Raw genomic sequence first — 25,095 nt, 5'->3', positions numbered from 1 at the left:
GAATACTCCACCAACCCTAAGGGTAGTGAATGCTTTAATTATTTTTGTTTCACCCTGGGAGATCCCGCGTTTGGGTATTGTATTGGGAATACTCCCCCAGCCATAAGGGTAGTGAATGCTTTTGTGAATCTGGTCTCATCCATGGAAAGTTTGTCTCTGGGTGTTGTAGGGGGAATTTCCACGCAGAGCTCAGGGGTGGGGGGCCGAAAGGGGGGGGTGGATGCTTTCGTTACTTATCTTGTAATCGCCAGGGGGATGATGCCTGAAGGGCCTCATCACGAGTTGGGCGTTAACCCCGGTGGTTTTACCGCCGGGGCTTTTAGCCCTACCGCCAAACCCGCCGGCGCTATTAGGGCTGGATCACGGGTTTGGCAGAATGGTTAGTCCCCATGGGGAATGTTCAGCGCTATTACCGCCGGTGGTAATAGCACCGAAAATCAGCAAAATCATGGCGGATTGGTCCCCAGCTCAGAGGTGGGGGTAAATCCGCTAAGCCCGTGATTTGGCATACCCTTAAATGCAGTGGTAATAGCGTTCCCGCTGCATTTAAGGGTTACCGCCAAAATCGTGATGAGGCAGTTTGTGTAGATCTCCGATGAGATGTAATTCACTAATCGTAAATTGACAAATCATTAAGATGGGAGAATTTTGGGTTAGCAATCACCCGGTATACGAGGTGTTGGCTGTAAATATTTGTTGCGCTTTGTTTAGAGATCCAAGCAGCAAGCATGGCCATGTTTAGTCTCGTGGAATTGTTTGGATTTATTTTGGTTTTTGCTCCATGTTCTGGCAAGTCCTGTATATATTTCCCGACCAATTAACATCATGTCTGTGACTGTGTCCACAATAAGAACAACATTTCCCTGGGCAGGAAATCCCCTGATCCTGACAAATAGGGCCAGAAGCAGTGTATGTATTGCTTGAGTCTGGGAGAAGCACCAGAGTTATCAGAAACACATTAAAAAAGAAAATCTGCGTATAAATGAGCTGTCAGTGGCCATTCTATCACTTCAAAAGAATGTAAGCTCCCTGACACACCAAAAACACCCAGAAGCATGAAAAGCCCTCTGGTTTATTATTCCTCTCCGGCCATTATTGACTTATTTGACAGGCTATCAAAACTACTAAAAAAACCTCTGCCCGCTTGGCCCTCTTGCATTGCCTCATCATGCACTTATAGGGGGAGGGGCTAATATTAGGGACCCACCCTCCAGTTGTTCAGGAACATTCCACTATTCCCTGTGTGAGTGCCACTTCGTGGCCCCCTTCGTCTCCAAGACCCTGTTGTTCTTCACTCCTTCTAAAGCCTTTTGGGGGTAGATATTTCCTCCAAACCAGAACTGAGGGTTTTAGGGAAACCTTTCTTTTGAGTTCAAACTGTATGAACCTATGTTCTGAGGATGGGCGGATGGGTGCAATATCTTCCGAATGCCGCTTGCTCAAAGGGGGCTACTCGGCTCCTGCCTGCCCCTCCCCTTTAGGAGGACTCACTGGTGCCCTGCCCGGTAATTTCTAGTAAAAGGCAGTGCAGCTGGAGTTCTCCCTGCTCCACTTTGTTCAGGGTGCTTAGGGAAGTATGGCTGGGGAACCAATAAAGGCTGTCCCCTGGAGGTACCTTGTGTTATTTTTTTATTTAGAATGCACGGTTACTGTATAAGGCAGTTCTCTAGTGTTAGTGGCTGAAACTCCTATGCTGTGTTGATATTTTAGGTGCGGTGGGACTAAAATAGATCAGTTTAAAATATTTTTCTGAATTGCCAGTGGTCCTCAATGCCTTCAGCTCCATTGGGAGCATGTTCCACACCAAGGATGTGCACACCAAGAAGGAACGGGTTTTACCATGAGGTCTATATTTGGCTCCAGGGACTCTGATCCAGGATATCTCAGCTGATGGAAATGATCTACCAGGCCTAGATTCTTGGCATTTCAGTGCCAGGAAGATAGTCCCACACCATGCCAAGCTTGGTAGGCCAAACGAGGGTTTTAAACTTAATTCTACTCTTCACTGGTAACTAAGGACCTGGTGCAAGGATGCCATGGTTGCATCTGTGTAGTTTGAGCAGTTGTTCAGTATATAAAGTCTACAACGGCTCTAAGCGACCAATAAGATATGTCAGCAGGCCCAAGAAGACCATAAATAGACACTGTTTGCATAATCCATGATGGAAAGCACAACATCCAAATCATCCAATCACCTGAACGTGCCAGTGATTCATTTGCTATTCTCATGCTCCCATCCTGTCAGCTTTCCTGTGAATTTCCCTTTCTCCTTCCAGGACACCAAGGTGTGGACACCCCAGATGGGGCATGGAGGGTAGGACATGCCATCTCCCAGAAAAGGCTACTAGACACGTTAAAACCTTTGATTAGGCACAGTATTAAAACAGAGTAACACAGCGTAGCCTCACATTTAAGCTTCTCAGTGAGGTACCCAGACAGCAGTGCAGTTTATATATGTTGCAACAAACACTGACCCGCTCAATGGACTGTGACTGGTTCTGGTAACCATCATTGTGTTAGGGTTCATGGTGTGGTGTGGGGTCGATACGCAAGTCACCTCACCTTGGCCCCCTGCACATGGCACGGAAGCACCACACTGTCTCCCCTTAAGGTTAGTCCTAGGGGTCCAGTCCAATTCCAAGTCCACTGGCCCATCAGGGCAGATAACCCTTAGTGTCTTAGTCCTAGACCTACCCATTGTAGTCATCTGCAAGGTACCAAAAATATTCCCACTCCCCAATTAAAACGACCTCCCTTACCTGGACCTAAATACCTGAAAAGGAAGGGTTTCCTATTAAGAGAAACCCTTTCAGTATGAACAATGAAAGTATTTGTACATTGCCACTCTTTCAAGTTCACCAGGAACATCAAAGGAATTATGAAGGGTAGGATAGCTCGGGGGAAATGTGCTCGCCTTGGAAGCAACAAGACACGGACCAACACAGGTTCGATCCCCGGGTCCGCACTTTGAAACCTCTGGGTATTAAGCGCGTTATAAATAACCTATCATATCATATTATATCTGAAGGTCAGTGAAACCGGCTACACACACTTTTGTTCCCTGGGTACAATGTTTCAAGCCTGCAGCTTCCTGAATGCGTTGGAAATAACTCAAAAACAGTATTCCAACTCCAACATTCCCCAGCAAAAGAATGTCATGCTGGGGGGAAAAAGTCTCACATTCTCCACTTGCCCAATGGTACAAGCATATCAGGAAAGATAGAACACTTCCACAGGCTGATTCCAGCCTATAATTCACATGCTAGTATCACATCACACAACCCGGTGGAGGCAGCACCAGGGAGGGTCAGAGGAGGAAATCTAAAGTCCAAGGTGGCCAACAAGCTCGATATAGGTTCAGCCCAACCCCTTGAGCCTACATCTGACCCCAGTGCACTCTGGGTAGACAGCCAAACCCCCCTCACAAGTGCATACCCTCAGTGAAAGGCCCACCCAAGTTAGGAAGGAGTCCAATATGAATAGAGCAAGCCCAGTTGCTTAGGGTGGGGAAAGATGGAAGAAATAGAGAGATGGCAGAAATGGTGATCTGGTGGTCGTGGGAGCTAATAGGGTCAAAATGGAAGTGCCAACATCAGGAGGTGAGAGTGTGCAGAAGGAGGTGGAAGGAAGGAAGAAGGTGAAGTAGGAGGTGATAACAGTTGAGAATGTAGACGCGATAGGGGGTGTGTGTTGGAGAGTTAGGGTGTCATAGAGGCAGTGCCATCAGAAGGAATACAGGTCCAGGAGGGGGTGGGGGTTCATCTCAAACCCAAACATGGAGACGAGGCAGTAGATGGCAGGGTGCAGGATGAGTTGGGGAAACCTAGGGGCCAGGAGGAGGTGCAAATATCAGAGCCCTAGATTGATACAGAAACAGTACCACCAGAGGAAGAGAGTGGTACAGGTGAGGCAGAAGGAGCACCAACACATGTTAGAAGTGACAGAGAAGGTGTTAGGGGAAGGGGAACAGCACTCAGGTGCATATCCTCAGAGGGTGGCACATGGTCATGTCTAAAGAGGATAAGTATTGGTATATTAACTAAATATATATTACTATGAATAACACATGATCGCCTCCCCCATTCCACCACCCTCTTTCTACTTGACCCCGCTCCCAAGCCCATTCGTAGAATAGTTGCTTTTAGTATTGAGAGAACGATGCCTCACAGGTATGTTACACCACCAAACACACTAATGGTATTTGTGAGGCGTGTTCTGCCTTGACATGGCAATACAAAATGAAATAAGAGAGAAGGAGTAGCTACTGCAATATCTATGGCTGGCAGATGGGCGGCAATAAAACCTCAATCAGGTCCAGTGATGTCTGTGGGTGTTTGGCCTGTCGCGCCATTACCAACAGTAAGGTGGCCGGGTGATATGGATTTCAACAGAGATCAGAGGAGATAGCGCTTAGAAGACGTGAGAGAAAGTGTGTGCATAATTTATGTGAGAGGGAACATTTCACAAAGGTCAATATTAAAGTTTTGGGGCAGAAAAATAACTATGCATTTCCAGGGAGTACACACCCGAGTGCAGTGTTAATTGATGGACTGCTGGGTAGGTTACCCCGTCTTTGGGAGCAAGAGAGGTATTGCAGTGCAGGGGGAATTGAAGTGCACTGTACCTGCCCGCTACTGTACTGGGGAGAGGCTGTGTGATGAAGCCCTCTGCCTGCTTCTGGGGACTGCCAAGGTGATTTAGGCGGTTCAGTTGGCACCAAGTCTGTGAATGTCGGCCCAGTGGGTGGTATAGGGTAATCTCCTGGCCACTCTCTCTTAATTCCCATCAAAGGACAGATGCAAAACACAGTGTAGCCTCTTTGTAGGCAAGTGATGAACAATCAAGAGAGGAAACCCCTGGACACTGTGATTGATGATAGCAATGTGTGCCTGCAGCATAAGGGTGGCCTATTGATGATGATGAGGAGGAAGCAGCAGCATCACAGGAGGCGGGACCGACATGCAGAAGGGCTCTTCCAAATACCTCATGCTATATGTGAAAAAGGCAAGCCCCTCAGGCCGAGGGCTTATTGCAGAGCCTGGGATGGCAATTAGGTAATGAAAGTAAGATCTGTGGTGCACGAGGCAGACTGACCACAGGAGAGCAGTGGCAAGTCAGGTCATAGATCAGAGGTCGACAACATGTTTCATTCTGGGATGCTGGCGTAAAGGTAGCAGTGGTTATTTTTTTATTTGTCTATAAATTGAATAAGAACGTTTACATGACGTAGTCAACAATTAGGTACATCAACATTACAATACATCTACTATCACTACTGCATGTCAATTGATATCAAAATTCATATATAACTCATTAAAAGACAGGAAGGAAAAAGGGCTATAAGTTCATCACAATTCGTCACGATTCAGCGTGGCCAGAAACTATGAGCAGTTAATGAGAATAAAATGTCCAGTCAACAGACACAGCATAGACCTAACATCAAAACTATATCTATAAATGATGAAATACAATTCACAGACAAAATATAATCAAATCTATGTACAAGGGCCTATGGCTTAAAAATTCTCTTTAACTATAGACATTATGTAGTACATACATTCTCATCCAAGGACGAATTAATTGTTATTAGGCAACACACCAGTGCAATAATTAGAGTAGTTTGATAAGCATTCCGTAATCTTGCCCAGAAATGATCACTAGAAAGTGCTTTATCAGAATGGACAATATGCCTAAACAGGTTCATCCATACTTCATACGTGTCCCTACATTTGATTACAAGATATTTCAGCTGTTCCTGTATCTCTGCATCCCTACACAAACCCTTTCTTGGAATAAGGTTCCTAATAGGCTCACATCTCTCTACGATACCTAATAATTTAAACCTGAATCTCATGAAAATCTTTCTATTCCTAGAATTTTGAAAGATTCTCACATATTGAGAATGGGAATCACAGAAGTTGTGTTTTCTGATATATTCATAGTGCAATCTATATTTCATAATTATGTCCTGATCTTTACACCAATTGAATTGTTTGATTTTCTCTTTCAAAGTCTCAGGATTTGTTACCAATCAGTGTCTATCTAGATGCATGTTAACCAAAATATTGTCACATTCTTCTATGAAGGCATTTAATTCAGCAGAACTGCCTGACTTTTCTAAGACATTCAGGTGTATAAATAGGGAAAAAGGCGGGGGATCTAAAATTTTCCTTAGAGGTTTTACATTTTGCCCCTCAATGTGAGATTTGCAAGACAAAATGCATAAGTCATGCTTAGCAATGACAAAAGGTAGAGATAAAGGCAGGCCCAGTATTTTTCCCAAAAATGTACCTTCAATATTACAAAGTTTTTCCATTCTAGAATACAAAGTTCCAGAGCATGTAGGAGAGTTGGCAATACCTTCCCAACATAAAATGTCCTTATAAGAATTAAGGAATGCTTATAATAGTTAAAGTTAGTCTACAGCATCAAGGCATATAATGGTGCCGATTTATTTTCAATTCAGGAAACAATACCGGACCACGCGGCCCCATCTGATATGAAATAGCCATGGTCGATATTGCTCTGAACTAGTTTCAATTTGACTCCTTCAACAGACTAATGAATATTGTGTTTGATCTTAGTTTGTGAGGTTATCAAAACCGTAGATTTAATTGGATTTAGGCACACGTAATACTCCTTTAAATATAAAGCTAAGCATTTTAAGGGTTGCGACAGACCAATTTGAGTTTTGTCCAGCAGAAGGATGTTGTCTGCGAAAAGAAGAGCCAAAAAGAAAACATGACCCAAATTCGGAGGAAATACATTCACACAGAAGAGTGAATCAATCAAATCCTACAAATACAAATTAAATAAGCTAGAGGAAGAATACCTCCTTGCCATAGGCCGGTGAAAGGTAATACTCTGGTTCCCAAAGTGCACTCATTATTTAATCTGATGTTAACCGATGTTCCAGAATGTATTAAATCAGAATTTTTAAAAGCCCTGTGGTGTAACCCATTTAGATAGTTTGTTCCAAACCTTCGTGCAATCGATGCAGTCAAAGGCACAAGAAAGATCTACCATGGCCATACGGTGACTGATTTCGGACATGGGTTTGCCTCTATAATTAACAACCCATTAAGTGAGGTTGCGAACCATTTACGAAAACCGGTCTGAAACGTGGAAGGACGGACAATAGTTTGAGACCAGTCATTCAATTCATCTAAGCGTAGAGATGCACAAATCTTGGAAGAGGTGTCCAACAACACTATTGGCTGATAATTGGCCGGATTTGAATAGCCCCCGTTTTAAGTATCGGGATACACATAACAAGCGTTCAATGACTGGGGGAGTATGCCTTGAATAGCAATGTTGGGAAACAAATGTTTCAACAGTATATTGAAGCATAGAATAGGGTTATCTTTTAAGACCAGATTGGGCAGGCTGTCGGGACCCATAGCATTTGACAGTTCAAATTTGTTTTCTTTTATGCTCTGTATCAAGTTTACAAAATTAGCCCAATCAGAGGCTCAAAGTAACAAGTGACAAGTCAAACCATGTATCACAGGTTAATAACATGCTTCATTCTTGGATGCTGGTGTAAATGTAGCAGCGGTCTATTATGTTAAGTTATCTTGAGAACGCAGGCACTATTTGTATTAGACCCAGCTCTAGTGCTGTGAGCGGGATTGCTCCTGGTTCTGAGCCAGGTAGGTCTGTAAATGAACCTGCAAGTGGCTGGTCTAGGCTTTGTCAACACTACACATGAGTGTGTAAAAACTGCCAGAAAGGGCAGGCCTCCCGCCACTGATGGATGGAGGTACTTTGATTGACCAGCAGGCCTGAGGTGATCTGCTCCATGATTGGTTAGTGAGCCTGAGTGGCCTAAATCAATGTTCTAGGTGATCCCACTTCGCTGAGTTGAAGGGAACTGCTGAGATGGAGCCCAGAATCATTTCCTCTGTGGGTCAAGTCTATGATGTCCCTAACCAGCCACTTGAGAGATGGGATTCATTCCAAGGGCTGGGCATGTGGAAAATTAATTTCCCTGTGCAAATTCTGGGAGTTTGGCCAATGTTTGCAAGCAGCGATGACTGACAAGTAGGCATTTCCCTAAGTACATCTTCTAATCCTGGTCTAGGAGGATAGCTCAGGGGCAATGCGTTTGTCTTGGAAGCAAGACAACGCAGAGTGACACAGGTTTAAATCCTGGTCCCGTGCTTAGAGGGTGGTCTCCGGTATTAAGCATGTTATAAATGATTAGTTAATTAGTAGGTAGTTGGTTGAGGTCTGGCGAAAAAGAATATATTCAACTAAAACCTAAATCTGGATGTATTCCTAGCCCAAGATGAGCAGCCAAAGCTGTCATTGATCAAGAAGTGGACATTTACAAATTGAAGTCACCTTCAGCTTCATTAGAACTTGCTGTGTTTTTTCTTCAGTTTGTAAATTACATTAGCTGTGATGATGCACATAAGATGTCATATTTGATGTCATATTTAGTTGGCATATGACAGGAGGAGTACACAATGCATCCGCAGAAGGGGGAGGGTCAAACATTCCCCCTTGCCATGGACAGCCTAATTAACTAACAAAGGCTCCATGGATCCTCACTGTTTTTGTTGGGTTTTGTAGCTGGTGGCAGCAATGTGCATACTAATAAGAAATTAATTGAAACAGGTTCACATGAGGCCTGGCTACAGAGGCTAACAAAGGAGGCAGGAAACCCCAACAACTTTTCACATGCAACTGTGTCAACCTGATGCCAGCTTCCATCCTCAGTATTGATTGACAGTGAAATGTCATGTCTGGGACTGCATGTTTACAGAAGTCATCCCCACAGGGGACCCCTTTGAGAAGGTACGAGTATATGGTTTGACTGAGCCAGAAAGTGGTCTTGCCGCAGCTACAAGGGAGACCTGTCGATTTAATGAGAAACCACAGAGCACTCCATTAACCAGAGAGACCATTTTATCCACAACTGGCAGGAGGATGGGTGGTACTTAGTGTTACATGCTTTCCTACCTTTACCTTTTCTTTTGCAAAGCACTCTGGTTATGAGCTCACGCCTATAGCAGATTGTTGGTTGGGACCCAGGATTTGTTCATTAAGGTAGGCTTAGCCTGCACCAATCCCTTTGGTCCATTTGGCTGTAAAACGGAGGGCTGAGACCCTCTTTTGGCAGATATTCTGAGGACTTTGCAAGGAATAACAAGAAGAACTCACCATTGGACCTTGCCTGAAGGAACATTCTGCCTTACATCCTCCGCCAGTGAAGGAAGGAGGACCAGGACCTGCAAAGAGGGAAGCAAGACCCCCCTCTGCCCCCTAAACATCTCCCAGGGAACAGAAAGAGAAACTGAATCCAAAGGTCCCTCCAGCAGCTCCAGAACCGGTACCCAGCCAGTACACAGCATGCCCTGCTAGGCTCTGCAAGCAAGCTTCCTAGGTGGGAAGTGCCAGAGAGTCTCAATGGTAAAAGGTGATGGATAGTCATATGGGCATCAAAGTCAGTTATTTGAAGTAATAGATACATAGATACATAGTGTGAGCATTAGGATCAAGTAGTATATTTTATTGGAGAAAGGAGAGAATACTGCCTATATATGCTTGGATTGTAATGGAAAAATCATACACTCAAATATGATGTGTGTTGGGGGTACAGAGGAAATATGGTGGACTGATCTAATATAGCTTTATTGATTAAAACAATTGTCGAGTACAGGAGTGCCAAGAGAAAGCTGCATATATTGTGTGATAGTATCCAAAAAGCAGCCAATGTTGGAGAAAGGTAACCATAAAGGAATCTTAAGGAGGGCATGAGTAGATAGACTTTTGGGGGGATGGTCAGAAACATTGTTTTGCGGAGTCCGAGTAAACATTATTAGAGCTTATAGATGTTTTAGTGGAAAAACTATGCGTGTAACTCACAAAAAGCTTTTTCCCACAGAAGAAAATACCCATTAGCACCCCAGACTTTATGCTCAGTCGGTAATTATCTTAATAGTGGGTTTTGAGGGCTTTGCTATCCAGTTACAACATCATTTAGCACTCTGAGAGCTCTAGCACTCACAAACCTGCACTATAGCCTTCGTATATAGAGTGTTTCTAGTGTAAATTATGACAAAGTATGCAATTGCTACTGGGGCCATTTTACAAACAAAACCTCTAAAGAATGGTTCCTGCCTGTTTAACTAGATATTTAAGGAAGAACTAAGCAAATAAATAATAGAAGTGGAAAAACATCAACATCAAATATATTTTTACATCAAATATCGTTTTGCTTAAATAAGTTTGAGAAGCTTTAAAAACAGAATGTGGTACATGTAAAGATAAGAGAAGTGTACAAAACAGCAGGTACCAAACAACGGATTCGTTGTGACCCAAAATCTCTAAATGTGAAAAGATGGACTTTGTAAAACATTTAGAAATGTATATCAAGTTTTGATATCCAATATGACATTAAGTTTCCATATGTCAAATGCAATTTTCCTGAATTTGGAAGTATTGCCTATTCCAAACATTAAAGTTTCTGACACAATTAGCGTGTTTTATTACACACGGTTGCTTTTTCAGTGTCCTCTGATTTCATGCTGTTTTACTACATGGTGGACTGATGAGAGAGTGTTGCCATGTTATGTTTGTTGAATTTGCTTCTTATTAATATGCCAACAAATGTTCACATCAAGGTCTGAAGCCGACCTTCCCAAACAAAAGAGATGTGTTAGTTGTGCAATTATTCGAAAGAACCTCTTCCGCCCTGAGTTTCTACATGTCTTTCTAATGCTAAGTCTAAAGGTTATCCCATCTTTAAATGAGTTCAAAATACTCAACTTTCTCAACTTTTCTGCAAAAACCTTTGTACTTCCAACTCATCCAATCTCGAAAACACACAGATGCATTCTGTCTAAGCTTAATAAACTTCACATCACACTGACCCGCATCGAACTGCACTGGCTCCCGCTGCAAGTACGTATCATCTTCAAACCCTGATGTCCTCAAGCTACCTCACTGAGAAACTCATCATCTCTGGAGGCCAATGATCCACCAAACGTAAGGGCTTGAACTCTTCCAGTGCAGGAAGGAAAGAACCAGAAGACAAGCGGTCTCTGTCTACACCCCAAAACTCTGTAATCACCTCCTCATCAACATCAGACTCGCCCCCTTGCTTCTACAGTCCAGGAAGGAGCTCAAGACCCTCCTCTTTAGGGAATGGGTCCTCCCTAACACTTAGGTCCACACCACCCCCCACTTAACCTGAGACGGGGTGATGTTTTCCCCGTTTCCTGCCCTGGTTGCTTTAAGGGCGATCTTCCGCTACGCCTCCCCTGTTGTCAGCTCCCATTCACTTGTTTCTCTGCTTCCCTCTTCATGTTCTTCCCCCTTTGATTGTAAAGCAATCTCTTACTTCCCAAAGCTTGGACTTTGCTCAATAAATACCCTCATAATAATAATAATAATAATAATAATAATAATAATAATAATAATAAACAAAGACGACAGCTAATCAGAACTCAAATCTTTGACCAATTATAAGCATTTGAGATTGTATGATATTACATACACATAATATTCAAATCTCTTATTTGTTCCTGTCCTCCCCCCTGTGCTCATTCACGTTTGTGTTCTTTTTCTCACGTTGTCCCTAAGCTTTGCAATGCTCTTCCTCTTTTTTCACTCTTCTGCCACTCTCGCCGCTTTACGCACCCAACTCAAAACCCATTTATTTTCTTCCTCCAACTCTTAACTCCGGACGCTTGTCTTTGCCATTTGTAATTATTTTTCATCCCTAATTGATCATTTTACTATCTTTACAACGCTTTGACGAAATCACCATATAACTTCAAATAAATAAATATGACTATGCTTCCATAATTAACGTGCTTCTGTATGAAAGCTACTGAATTTCAATGTGTGTGTTAGATTTTCTTTTTAGGCTTTAATTAATAGTGTGTACAGTTGTCAATTTGAGATCAATACAATAGTGTTGTGTTGCTTTTTGGTACAGAGGTCAAATTAAGCGAAGAACACAATGAGAACAATACTACAGACACGTCTGAAAAATCACTGATTTATGCACAACATGCCAGTGCCCTTTCTGGGGATATGCCCACCACCCTTTGACTACTTACATTTCCTTCCCTGATGTGAGATTTTAACAAGGATGTCTTACCTTCCCCATTCCAGAGTGTGCATGTCCAAGTTTCACCACCACAGGGAAGTTTGGAGTCGTGAGCTGAAAGAGATGAAAAGAAAGTGACATGTGACTTGGAGTGAACTTTACTGTCCAAGGAAGTCAGCTTTATAAAACGTCTTTTTTACTCCCCAGTTGGGTATTCACCACTGGTTAATTTCAGGGCACGACCGCTGATGTGCAGTATGCCCTGGCCATGCGTCATGCAGAGCTGATATGGGCGGCCAGACCCGCAGAAGTGGCACCTATTATGACTATACAAAGTGAACCAAAGAGAGCTCTGGGGAGGTGACTGCTTCCCGACACAGCCTGCGGGCATGTTTTTAGCTGCTTTATTATCAGGCCTAATACAGGATGGGCCTCATTACGAGTCCGGCGGGAACCGAGGCGGTAAAACCGCCTGGTTACCGCTGGACTCGTATTACCATTCCACCTCCGTGATTCCCGGAATTACCGGGGCATTACAACCCCAGTGACCCGGGAATTCCGGAGGCGGAATTCGGTAAATCCCCATTCCCATTGAGTCCCACAGGATTCAATGGGAATGGGGACCATGGAAACACCGGCACCATCTCGTGATGCTGCCGGTGTTTCCTCGTCCGCCTGCAGGCGGGCGGTGTTAAACCCACCAGGTCAGACATGGCGGGAACATCACCTCCTGCCTGCAGGAGTTGTGATCGGCCGGCATGGAAACAACGGTGGTGGCGGGTTTACCGCCACCGTTGTTTCCATACCGGGCGATTTGTAATGAGGCCAGATGCATCTCTGAGAGGCTTGGAGTCACTAACATCTTGACATTAAAAGACAGGGGGTGGGTTGTGCACTGGCATGGTTGTCTCTGTCCACTGCTGTACTTGCATTGGTGGTGGTGGTACTGCTGCAGAGGTACACACAAATCCTTTGATCACCTCCATTTTCCTTTTGCTGAAGGGTCCTGAAGATGTTTCCCTAACCACCTTCCAATGCCTGGGGGATTTATGCATGTTCACACCAGATTATTTTCCTAAGCCTGCTGGAGGATCGGGGGACAGATGGGAAATTTTCTTAACCAGAGGCTCTTCCCTTCTCAGACACCCCTAACAGGTGACTATGCATAGACCTGCAATAACCCTCCACCCTCGCTCCCTCCTATACCCTCGCTCCCTCTGACACCCTCGCTCCCTCCCACAGAGGAGGCATTATTTTTGGATGAGGATTGAAAGGATTGACTTTTACACGTTTCTTCGCAAAATGTGACTTGCGTTTTTCTTTGCCACTATGGAGTTGGAATACTTGTCTGAGGATCGTTCTGTACCATAGAAGGAGTTTAAACCTAAAAGTACATTTCATCCAGTTATATCAGATAAAGTATTATAGGTTTTTGAACAGATGGTTTTGAAGGATTTTAGACTTATACCTTTTCAACCAGGTGGCCAGGGAAATCTTAGTTTCAACCGAAAGAATACACTAAGACAACTAACAATGTAGCGATTACTTTCAAACTGGCTGATAGGATGATGTTCTTGTTGTTCTAAACACCTCTGATTACATTCGGGAGTGTCTAAAGCAGTTAGAAGACAGTGATGCTTACATGGCCTTACAATATGATCCCACATCTGCTGTGAAGATATTGATAAAAGAGGTTTTGGACCAAGCAGAGGAGAATGAACTGATTATGCAGAAGACAAGGTGCTTTCTATATAACAATCACTGTTTGACTCCAGTCTTTTATATTTTACCGAAAATACACAAGTCATTAGTGAATCCACCTGGCTGCTCTATAGTGGCAGCCACAAATAGTGTGTTGGAGCCTATTTCATGATACACAGATCAAATTGTCCAACCTTTGATCAAGTCTACACCTACCTTTTTGAAAGATACAGGGGATTTCTTAAGATATTTGCAATCCTTGGTGCTTCCAGGTTCTGATGTGTTGATGTTTACTTGTGACGTTGCTAGTTTTTATACGTCTATTCCTCGTGAAGAGGGAATACAAGCTATGGAATGGTTTCTTCTACATCAAGGGGAAAGTGGAGCAGATAAGACTTTTTTTGTTAACTTTGTTAAAGTTAGTGCTTCACAATAATTATTTTCGTTTCCGCGATGATTACTTTTTACAAACAACAGGTACCTCTATGGGGTCCAGAATGGCCCCCTGTTATGCAAATGTGTTCATGTATCATTTTGAAAATCATTTTATGTGATGAACACCAGCATCCATAGCACATTTGATTTTTTATAGACGATACATTGATGACATTTTTGGACTGTGGCATGGAATGGCGAGTGAATTGACATCCTTTTTAAATGGATTTAATCTTCTTCGTGATCACATCAAATTTATCTGGAGCACTAACTAGGACTCGATCCATTTTCTGGACACACACGTTTGTTTGGAAAATGGTCAGTTTGCGACATCACTTTATGTGAAACCCACTGATAGGAACAGTCGATTGATGCCAAGAGTTTTCAACCTACTACTACGATGAAAAACTTTCCATTCAGTCAATTTGTGAGACTTCTACGGATCATTTCTGACCCTACAGAAAATGCAGGGCATTGTGATATTATGTTAGAACGTTTTTGAGCATGAGTTTATGTGTCACAAGTTTTGAAAATGTCCAAGGAGAAGGCAGCAATATACAAAGGTTGAGCAGGAAGGATTGGTTTACACATGCTCTCATCAGAGCAACAGGGTCAAAATAATCATTTCCAAGCACTGGGCAATTTTAATACATGACAATGTTACCTCAGAATTGTTTTCAACATTGCCTACTTTTGCCTATAGGAACAAGCAGGCATTGAGAAATGTTCTTGTACATGCCGAGCGTGATAAGGTAGGGGGTTCAATTACATCTAAAGTTGGCACATTTCCGTGTCTTTCATGCGAACATTGCCATAAAATTATTAAAGGTTCTACCATTAACCATCCTAACTTGGGCAAGAAGATTAAGTTAAAATCAGAATGTACACACGACTCTGCTAATGTCATTTATGCATTGAAATGTCCCTGTGGTTTGTTTTACGTGGGTCTTACAAACCGGAAGGTCAAACTACGATTGGCTGAACGCAAGTCTCAGATCAGGACTCGGAATTTAAGGTCCTCTGTTGAAGCACACTTTGAAGAAAAAAGTCATACAGTGGCACAGGTCAAGTTTGTCATACTGGAACAAGTTCATTGTTCAAGACGAGGTGGCGACCTGGTGGAATTGTGACCTCAATGTGACATTTTTAGGATTGAGGAACTGTCTTCCTTGTACCGTTAGAGGATTGAACATGGACTTTGATTTAAACAGTTTTATTTAGACTGTTCTGTTTAGCACTCTGCTAATAATCTGTATTTTTTGTTAACATGTTTGTGCAATGTGTTTTTTTTTCTAATGTTACTTTGTAGGTGTCCTCTTAGTTTGCAATTTGATACCTGAACACCATTTTACATACAAGTTAGGTACCTTTATTTTTTATTAATAACATTATGGGGGTGATTCTTTTTACCTCGGTTTTTCCTTTTCTACACATTGTGACTAAATACTTTTTTCTTTAGTTTTCGTTTTTACACTAATTTCCAGCTATATTTTTCTTAATGGGAGAGAATACTAACAGGATACATGCCGAAAATTCAGATGCATCTGGGAGGGAGATTTCCACAGGGAAATCGGTAGACATACATTTCCCCATAGGAATGCATTGGGGCTACAGTTATGTTAGGTGTGAGATCGTGAAAAATAGCAATATTTTTCACCAGAAAATCGGGAGTCTTCCTGAATAGGGAGGGTTGCATGTATGTAGTAGTTGCGCACTTTAACGTTGTTATGAACGTGCGAGAGACACATATTCTATCATGGTGGTCTGTTTATCTAAGGTTTGATTTCCAAGCCTGCGTATGGGACGCTAGCAGCGCTTCCGGCGGCCTGACTCTTATTTACGTGTCGGGCGCCTAGCGTTGTGATGCGCAGCCGTTACGGGTCCCTTCTACATTATGCTGCGGTTTTCCTGAGTAACCGGTAAGTTAAGAATTTAGTTATCAGAGCTCCTGAGTGGGCTTTTCATTGGCTATTAACTTTATGATATACTCTTGTTATAGTATTACTCCTTAGAAGTTGTTCCTGGTTTCTCAATAAGCTACTGGATACTTCAGGTACGACCTAACGCACATGGTGTTCTTTCTCTTTGTGGTGGAAGGTCTTTAGGGGGCTTCATTCTACTTTTTCTTTGCTTTTAGGGACGATTGGTTTACTGCATGGTTTTGTGGTTCCTTTCTAAACAAATGGCAGTTATTTCGTTGACTCTGTGATGTTGCCACTAGCGGTGGTTCTACGTTATATTTTTGGGGTGATGATCTAATAGAGTTTCACTTTAAGGATAGGGTGACTTAACTTGTATTTGTTAGCTGTGTTTGGACAATGGGTTTGGACACTGTGGATCTTCATTACATTGGTATAGAAGTGTGGTACTCCTCAGGAACTCTATGGCTTTGCTTGTAAAATGAAGTATTGTTCTAAGATACATGTGTTTATTATATTGTTTATAGGAAAGATGGGGGCATATCCCTGAAGATGGGACTCAGTCCCGAAACACACAGGATCTATAGTATTGGTTATACTGTCACCCTCATCAAATGCCATATTGATGCTTCCTTTTGGTTAATTTTGTAACAAATTTACTTTCTATAACATTCTACTCCAGTGATGTGCAACTTGGAAATTGTACATGGATATCATTGTTTAGCAATTGGTTTGCAGAGACTAGATTAAATGGCATAATGTCTTTCTAAGTATCATGAGTTTGCTTATGTGGCACCGACTTACTAATGAATGTCTTTAAATAACTGAACGTCAAATTCCTTCTGGCTCGGATCTGGGCAATTTAGTCCAGACCCTTCCTTCTACTGTAGTGTTGGGTCTTGGGAGCAGACCCTTCTTACCAGCCTGCACCCGTTAAAAATAAAATATTTGTTGTGCTATAGTAAAAACGAATATACTGGTTGAATGTGTTACCTAATGAGTGCAGTCCTCATTCGTTCCTATCTGTGGATGCCCCATTTTTAGAAATGAACAGACCACCTTATTCTCAAAGGCGACTGACACATTTCCAGGGGTCTCTGCTGCAGCTCAAACGATACAGCGACCGGTCCTTTTTCACACATTGGTTTTGGGAGTGTGCTGCAGACACTTTTGTATTACGGGCTACCAGCACAAGCGCATTTCACAGTGATAGTGTGAATTGTCAACAAAAACAAATGTCTAGCCCTATTTGAGGGATAGACGTGCAAGAGGGAGAGCAGTGGCTTATACCGCTGCTGTTCCTATTGAAAAGAAAATGCCCCGTCATGCATTGTGCACCCCCTCTTATCCCTTTTCCAAGCATGCCATGGGGAATGTTTTTGATTTTGGCAGTGCTTCTCGTTTCTGAGCATATAGAACATTTATTTGTGCAAAGATGCAGAGGGGTGAGAAAGGGCAATTGGGTGCACACATTCAGATGATCTTTGTGAAAAGGGTGCAACGTGTTTTGGTGTAAGTGATGATATGCCCTCATGATCAGTGTATCTTGCATTATTACTTTGAATTCACGTAGGATGGGGTGATAATGGTAAATATGTGCATCATTCATGTCTGACCCACACTTAACCAGCTTAAGAAGTGTGAGAAAGTCCTCCTAATGTGCATTTGTACGGTGGCGGGCACTGGACTGAGTCCTCCCATCTTCAGAGTTAACCAGCACAAGTGAGACAGGTTGGGGTGAATCACCTACCTATCATTATACACTCTAATAGATCTTTTCCATCAAATATGTGTCCTTAATTGTGATACACCACACACAATCAGATGTACGTTTCTCCTAGAGATATTTGTCAATGATTTCTTTGGCTGGGCATCTCTCATTGAAGCAGAGACTCCCCTGCAAAAGAGTAACCTAATATAAATAAGACATTTCTCAAAACAACAGAGACCTCCATCTACTTGAAGATACAGCAATTTGGGAAGTGGCAACTCCCACAGCAGCATAACCTTCTCTAAAAGAGGATATATCCCGCATAAGGACAGACATCTACCACATCAGAAGAGGCATCCCTCTACTTGAAGATATAGCAATACGGGAAGTGGCAACTCACACAGCAGCAGAGCCTTCTCTAAAAGAGGATGTATCCTGCATAAGGAGAAACATCTATCACATCAGAAAAGGCATCCTTCTACTTGAAGGTACAGCAATATGGGAAGTGGCAACTCTCACAGCAGTTTAGGCTTCTCCAAAAGAGGATATATCCTGCATAAGGAGAGACATCTATCACATCAGACGAGGCATCCCTCTACTTGAAGGTACAGCAATATGGGAAGTGGCAACTCTCACAGCAGCAGAGCCTTCTCTAAAAGAGGATATATCCCGCATAAGGAGAGACATCTATCACATCAGAAGAGGCATCCCTCTACTTGAAGGTACAGCAATATGGGAAGTAGCAACTCTCACAGCAGCAGAGCCGTCTCTAAAAGAGGATATATCCCACATAAGGAGAGACATCTATCACATCAGAAGAGGCATCCCTCTACTTGAAGCTACGGCAATATGGGAAGTGACAACTCCCACTGGTGAATAGCCTTCTCCAAAAGAGGATATATCCCTAGGGTGACCAGATTTTTATTTTTTTTTAAATCCGGGACAGGCCATTGAAATAGAAGTAGGACTAAAGTAAATGCACATATAACTTTAGTCCTATGTCTATGCCGCTGGCCCGTTGCAGGAGGCGGGGAGGGGGTGTGCTAACCTGCACACTTCTCTCATTGGAGGAGAACGCCGGGGAGGGAAGGGGGAGGAAATGGGGGCATGAAAAGCATTTCACGCCCCCATTCGTGCAGGAAGAGGTACGTCGGGACCCGATTTCGTGATTCCGAAATCGGGTCCCAGCAAAAAAAGGCACCATGACCAAAACCCCAGACAGGGTTTATAAAATAAAAAACCTATCGGGACCCCGGGACGCCCAGTGATTTCCCCGGACTGTCCTGGGAAAACCCGGACGTCTGGTCACCCTATATATCCCGCATAAGGAGAGACATCTATCACATCAGAAGAGGGATCCCTCTACTTGAAGATACAGGAATATGGGAAGTGACAACTCCCACAGTAGAATAGCCTTCTCTTAAAGGGATATATGCTGCATAAGGAGAGACATCTATCACATCAGAAGAAGCATCCGTCTAATGGAGGCTCTATCTCATATGAGAAGAGACATCCCGCAGAGATAGTCACCCTGTGGAGCATTCATCCAGTATGAGAAGAGACATCTCTCACTTGTGAAGATATATCCACCCAGTGGGTCATCGATCCTGTATGAGAATAGGCAACTCTCATCGCAGCAGATACATCTCTCCAGCAGAAAATGTGTTCCATCTATGAAGAGATATTTCTCCAAACAGCACAGACAATTGGCCGGCATAGGAAATATCTCATACTGACACAAGCAGACAATATATCCTACATCAAAGCAGCTAATTTGAACAGCAGCAGAGATGTCCCTCCAGTGGAAGATATTTCTCTAGATCAGTGGTCTTTAAACCGTGGGGCTGCCCTGGTGACTGCTTTCATTAGAAAATAAAAGCAGTTATAGCTTGTGGGGGGGAGGACAATATTTTTACTCTTGGGGTGGGTTTGAGTACCACTGCTCTAGGTTATGCTAGCAAGTTGTGGTGGGTTTTCTGGATAGTAGCATATCACACCTGTACTGAGTGGGGAAAGGAAGCGGGCAAAGCCTTGAGAGAATAGATGCAAGGAGAGTATTTGATTTTTTATTGTATTTAATTGTCTTTTACAACGCACCTAATACGTACTTGAGTTTGGGTTCTAGGCGCGGATCCAGGATTCGAACCTCTGTTGCTTTGCATGGTTTTGCTTCCAAGACCAGCGTGTTGCCCCTATGCTATCCCCGAGCCTGATAACAATCAGCAAACAATTGGAATGGTACAAGGGCCTTAAGGGGTAGGGTGTCTGATTGTGGTAGAAGGGGCGCCTGTGTAATACTTAGTAAAGATTCAAACGGAATCCTGATCATGAAAAGTGGGAATAAATCCTACCTGTAATAACAAACATTTCCTGCGCAGGCAGCACGGTGCTGTGTGGTGCTGTTTGGTGCTTGAATTAGTGATCGCATGGTTGTGTGATGACTCAAGGTGTGCTCAAGTGTGCCCTTAGAGTGTGGAGGCTTGTTCACCAGATGATGTTTTAAAAGTCCCCGGCATCGGCCCCCAAGGGGTTAATCTGGGAGCACTGAACAGACTGCTAGAAGTGCCAGAACCAAGAGATTGTGGGGTACACAGACGGTGAAAGAGCGTAAATGACCGGGGGAGGGGGAGCCAGACCCTGCAAGAGCCGCACGTGCCTGGCGATTTGGAAAGCTGTGATTAACACCTTAAGTGCTAAGGACGAGCTGGCAGTTAAGGGGTTAAATATGTGGTGCTTTGGGACAGTGCTAGAAGCAACTGCAAGGAGGACGTCAGGTCAGGGTAACGTGTACTACGCTATAATAGGGCAGCAGACCACAGAAATCTCTAACCTTCGTGTGACTGAAGACCCGGGGATCATAACAGGTGATATATCCAGAGGTAATCTCAAATGCAAAGTAAACCTCATAGCATGCAATGCAAACCCCCGTGTGCAGCTATGTTAGGAAAGGGTTCTCTTATGTTAGGGACCCTTAGCACTGCACCAAATCATTGCCATAGTGCTGTCAAAATGCAGACACCTCACCCGGGGTATGCAGACAGTAGTGTGTGGAGGAAAGGAAAGGGATGGGGTGAAGGGGCTGAGGCAAAGCAGGGTTTCAGATCAAACAAAAAAGGGCTACAAAGGAGATGGGCATCTTGAAGGAGGAAGGGTAGTGTTTGTGATAGCCTGCGTGCATGTCGTTCCAGCCAAAGTCGATCTTAGATGAAGACTGCAGAAAATTGGCAGAGTGCATTTTACGGCGCCTGAAGAAGAGAATATTTGCATTCGCGCAGGTTAAGAGAGGTAGATAGATATTATTAAAAAATAATCTCTGTCATTGGGATGGACTCGACATGTGCATCATTTGAAAGCTCTTTTTCATTATATTTTTAAGAAACAACACTGCAAACGAAGAAGTTCTGTTTGGGCAGTGGTTTAACTGCAATTAGTACCCGGCGCGGCACAATGTCAATGAAATAAACACACTGATTGGTGCGTTTAGGAGCCCTACCTAATGGTAATCCCAACGACGTTGAGGCGTGCATCTTGCACCGGTCTTACCATTGTTTACATGGAAAGGGAGAAAGGACTAATGTTAGTCCCTTCTCCCTCATTCATTTCAATAGCTGCCATGGAAAGGGAGAAGGGACTACTGATGGTAATATGACCCTCAGAGGGTGGCATTACCTGACCGGTAATGGCCCCGCGGCTCGGGTCATATAGCCTAAATGTTGCTTTAGAATTGTCATACTCAGCAGTTCCTTTGCGGACAGATTATTGTGGTGTGGCAGAAAAGAAAACCCTTCTGCAACTTAAGTAGGTTTATCCCATGGGAACTGGTACACATATGTGAATATCAACACAAGTCTTTGGCAACCTGCATTCACATGCACAAATTCTGGCAGGTCCCCCCTCTGCATTTCATCCTTATGTGGGTCAATAAAATGACTATTGTTTAGTTGGGAAGTAGTAACATCTCTAAGCAGCTGAGATGGAGCGTGGAATTCTGGCGGATCAATCAGGAATGAGAGCTTCCAGGCTTTACTCGCCAGTGTGCCCAGGTCCTTGGCGGCCCACATGAATCTATTTCCATGCCACTGGGTCCCATCCATGCCTGTCCTCACTGTCCTCCTCTGTTTCCCTCCCAGCCTCTTCCCTCCTCTCCTGCCTTTTCTATCCTCACCTGTGTCCTGCTCCCGCTCCGAGTACTCGGTGGTGCCTCCCTCAAGCTCTTTTTCCTGCTTACTTCCAAAATAGAAAAAGGACTGTCAGCAATATGTCGTTGAGAATCTGGTACTTGGTGACCATACCAGAATGGATTTCTACAGCAAACGAAGGCCTGCCACCTGGACCTGATGACCAAGTTTGAATAACCTCATTGCTCAGAAATTACGCTCTCTCTAAACCCTGGTCCATAAGTCAGGCTTCCTGGCTCATAACATCCTTTACTGCCCTCACCTCAGGGCAGAAATGCTTAATTATTTAAAATGCCCTTCGGTTACTGGCACTCTTTTACATACATGCACTTCTTGTGCCACCGAGCTGCTAGGCTGCTGTTGTGTTGTCAGAGTGGATCACGGAGGCCAAAACAGATGGTTAGGCCCCACTCCCTTATTTAACCACAACCCTCTTCCTGCCATGCTGCATCTTCCCACGTGGGACCATCAGCACACCTGCAAACGCACAGAGCATGCGCAGTACAACGCAATGAAAGCTCTTTCCTTGTGTGGCGTCAGATGAAGAATCGCAACGATTGCAAACGTGCTTATGGTACATGTTTTCCATGCACACAACGGGGGCTTGTGTGCTTTGCTTACCGCCCGCAGCACACCGGAATACCTCCACGTAATGCACCGAGAGAATGCCGCGCCTCAGGGGATGTCTGGTACTTGCTGGTTCTTGGCAGAGTGGCACAGTCTGCTCTCTCTGAGGACGCAGACAGAGCCTCCTGGTACAGGCCCTTTTACCTCGTCTCCCAAGCATATTAATACCTCGATGCCAGTTAATGTGAGAAACGGAGGCCGGCGCGTTCAGCCTCTGCCACTTCTTAACCCGGGCCTGGTGCCAGGATGTCTACTCGAATTCCAGGCTGTTGTGCCAGTTTCTGCCAGGGTCGGTTGGCGGGAGGCACATTTAAGGTGCTATGCCTGACTCCTGGTTCCTTACTCGGTAAAGGAAGTGGGGTGAGCTGTCCACTCCTGGGTATGTGGCCCACTGGGGGCATCCTGTGAAATGTCAGCGAGAATGCCATGCCTTCCCTGGCTGCCCTGCAGCCTCTTCAAGAGGCCCGTTTCCACCACAAGAGGCCACTCTCCCACCAGTGCGACATCCACGACGCTGCCACCAGTGGCCCGGGCAGGCTGGAGACAGTATTTCACTCAGGGGATGGCAAAGCACAAGAATGCACCCCAAACACCCACGTTGCTCCTCTACTGATACCCCCTCACTGCGCTCCCTCTCCAAAATCATTAGATCGATGCAAAATAAACAACGTTCTATTGACTTGTAATGAACACGAATAAGTAGACAACGTATACCACAATAATATATATAATTATGTTCACTGTCTAAATGAAGGTCACTGCGCTCGATGTTGCTGCCGCAAAAGCGTCTATTGCTGATGTGTAATCTATTTGCCTTCCTGGCTACCCCCGCACTCGGGACTGTCCCTGTATCCCTACAGTGCGCACTTGACACCGGATGTCTGCACTTACCCTTGCATTTGCCACCAGCTGCTGTACTTTACTTACTGTTATTAGTCTGTTATCCCATGTACTGCACTCCCTCCCCCTTGCACTTTCCCCCTTAGCATGCACTTGCGCGATCTGAATGGCACCTGGCTTAGTAGGATCGCTGTCTTCTTCCCTCTGTTCCCCCTCCCTTTCCTCCTCGCGCCTTGAAACACTTGTGTATAGGCGCATTATAAATGCCCTATCATATCATGTCATATATCATTTTTCAAAAAAGTTGTTCTCAATTGAAAGTGTAGGTTATCTGTTAACATAGCTTGGCAAAACCTATCGCATTTTGGTAACTTAGCCATGCGATTGTAACACTAAGCAAATTGTGAGGGCACATGGGCATGTGATCGCAATACACACAGTAGCAACAACAACAAAAATATTTCCACTCTATACAAGACAAAACTGTTGGCTTTGTTAATGCTTGATTTCTACTTTTGCACATTCAAATTATTAACAAGAAAAAACACACACATACATGCAAATTGCTCTTGAAGATATACCAAAACAAACAAATGAAACATGACGTTAAGCACATTCCCCTCAGCCTTCAAACCTTCAATTTTTCCAACTCCTGGCCTCTTTGCTAAAACCTGAAGTGCAGCAAAAAACATTCTTTTTTATTTTCATTGTTTAAAGTTCACACCTAGTTCGAGAGCAGTGGACCGCCTTACAGGGTGTACAGCGTATGGGCTCGCATCTTTTAAACATAGTGCAGTCCTGTGAGTTACGGTTTGTGGAAGGCCTCTACATCCATTGGGATTAGTCCTTGGTTAGATGTTGTTGAAAAAGCCCAGTTTTGAGTCATATGCAAAATCGGGGAATTGTGGGCGCATTCCATGCCAGTGCCGGAATCAAGTTCCAAAAGGTGGGTGCATGACAAGAGAAGCATTGTTTGCGGGTGTGATGAACCAACTTCCGGGGGGACCAGTGGTCCAGGGATGAATATCGGTTTTTAAACCATCAATCATCCCCACACCTCTAGCACACCAGAACGGATCTGAACAGATTGGAAACACAAGCGAATTATACACCTCCTTGTCCAACTTTGGTGACCTGGATGGAACGGCAGGTTTATCTCCGAAAGGTCGTGGATCGTTGGTTAGTTGCAACACAGCGAAAACACAATTATTACCCAATGATAAAAGGGACTGTCCAGTCAAAGTTGTATACAAATATCTACTTTAGTATCACAACAGACAGTATTAGCAATACTCCAAAATACAACCCACCCCGTAAAGGAATACAGAGGACAGACAGTTTCAAAGAAGGAAAAGGGATGCACTCTGGAACCTGACAGGAGGGTGGTCGGTATAGTAAATAAACGCAACAGTTCAAGGATACTTGTCTTCAGCGCAAAGGGAACAATGGGTATTAAAATGTCTCTGGGGGATTTCAGAGAAGGACTAGGGGGACAGAACCACAATTGACCTTGTGCTTGTAGGTGTTCCTGGTGCTTAACAGGGTCGAGTCATCTTCAGGGCTCTTTGTAGCTTCTGTGACAGAGTTCAAGATGGGAGTTAACTTTGGGTATTAGGCGGC

General features: G+C 43.9%; 1 protein-coding gene across 1 annotated transcript in view; it reads right to left on the bottom strand.

Annotated features, from left to right (window-relative positions):
- Positions 1–25,095, bottom strand: part of SYN3 (synapsin III) — a 1,663,181-nt gene that overhangs the window by 287,403 nt on the left and 1,350,683 nt on the right. The window contains exon 8 of the mRNA XM_069628788.1: positions 12,116–12,178. Within this exon, the coding sequence (XP_069484889.1) occupies positions 12,116–12,178 (63 nt within the window). The remainder of the gene's footprint in view (positions 1–12,115; positions 12,179–25,095) is intronic.

The sequence above is a fragment of the Ambystoma mexicanum genome, chromosome 12 (genome assembly GCF_040938575.1).
Source record: "Ambystoma mexicanum isolate Mex_15411 chromosome 12, UKY_AmexF1_1, whole genome shotgun sequence".
Lineage (NCBI taxonomy): Eukaryota > Metazoa > Chordata > Amphibia > Caudata > Ambystomatidae > Ambystoma > Ambystoma mexicanum.
The sequence above is the reverse complement of the archived record's forward strand: the minus strand, read 5'-3'. Positions and strand labels throughout refer to the sequence as shown.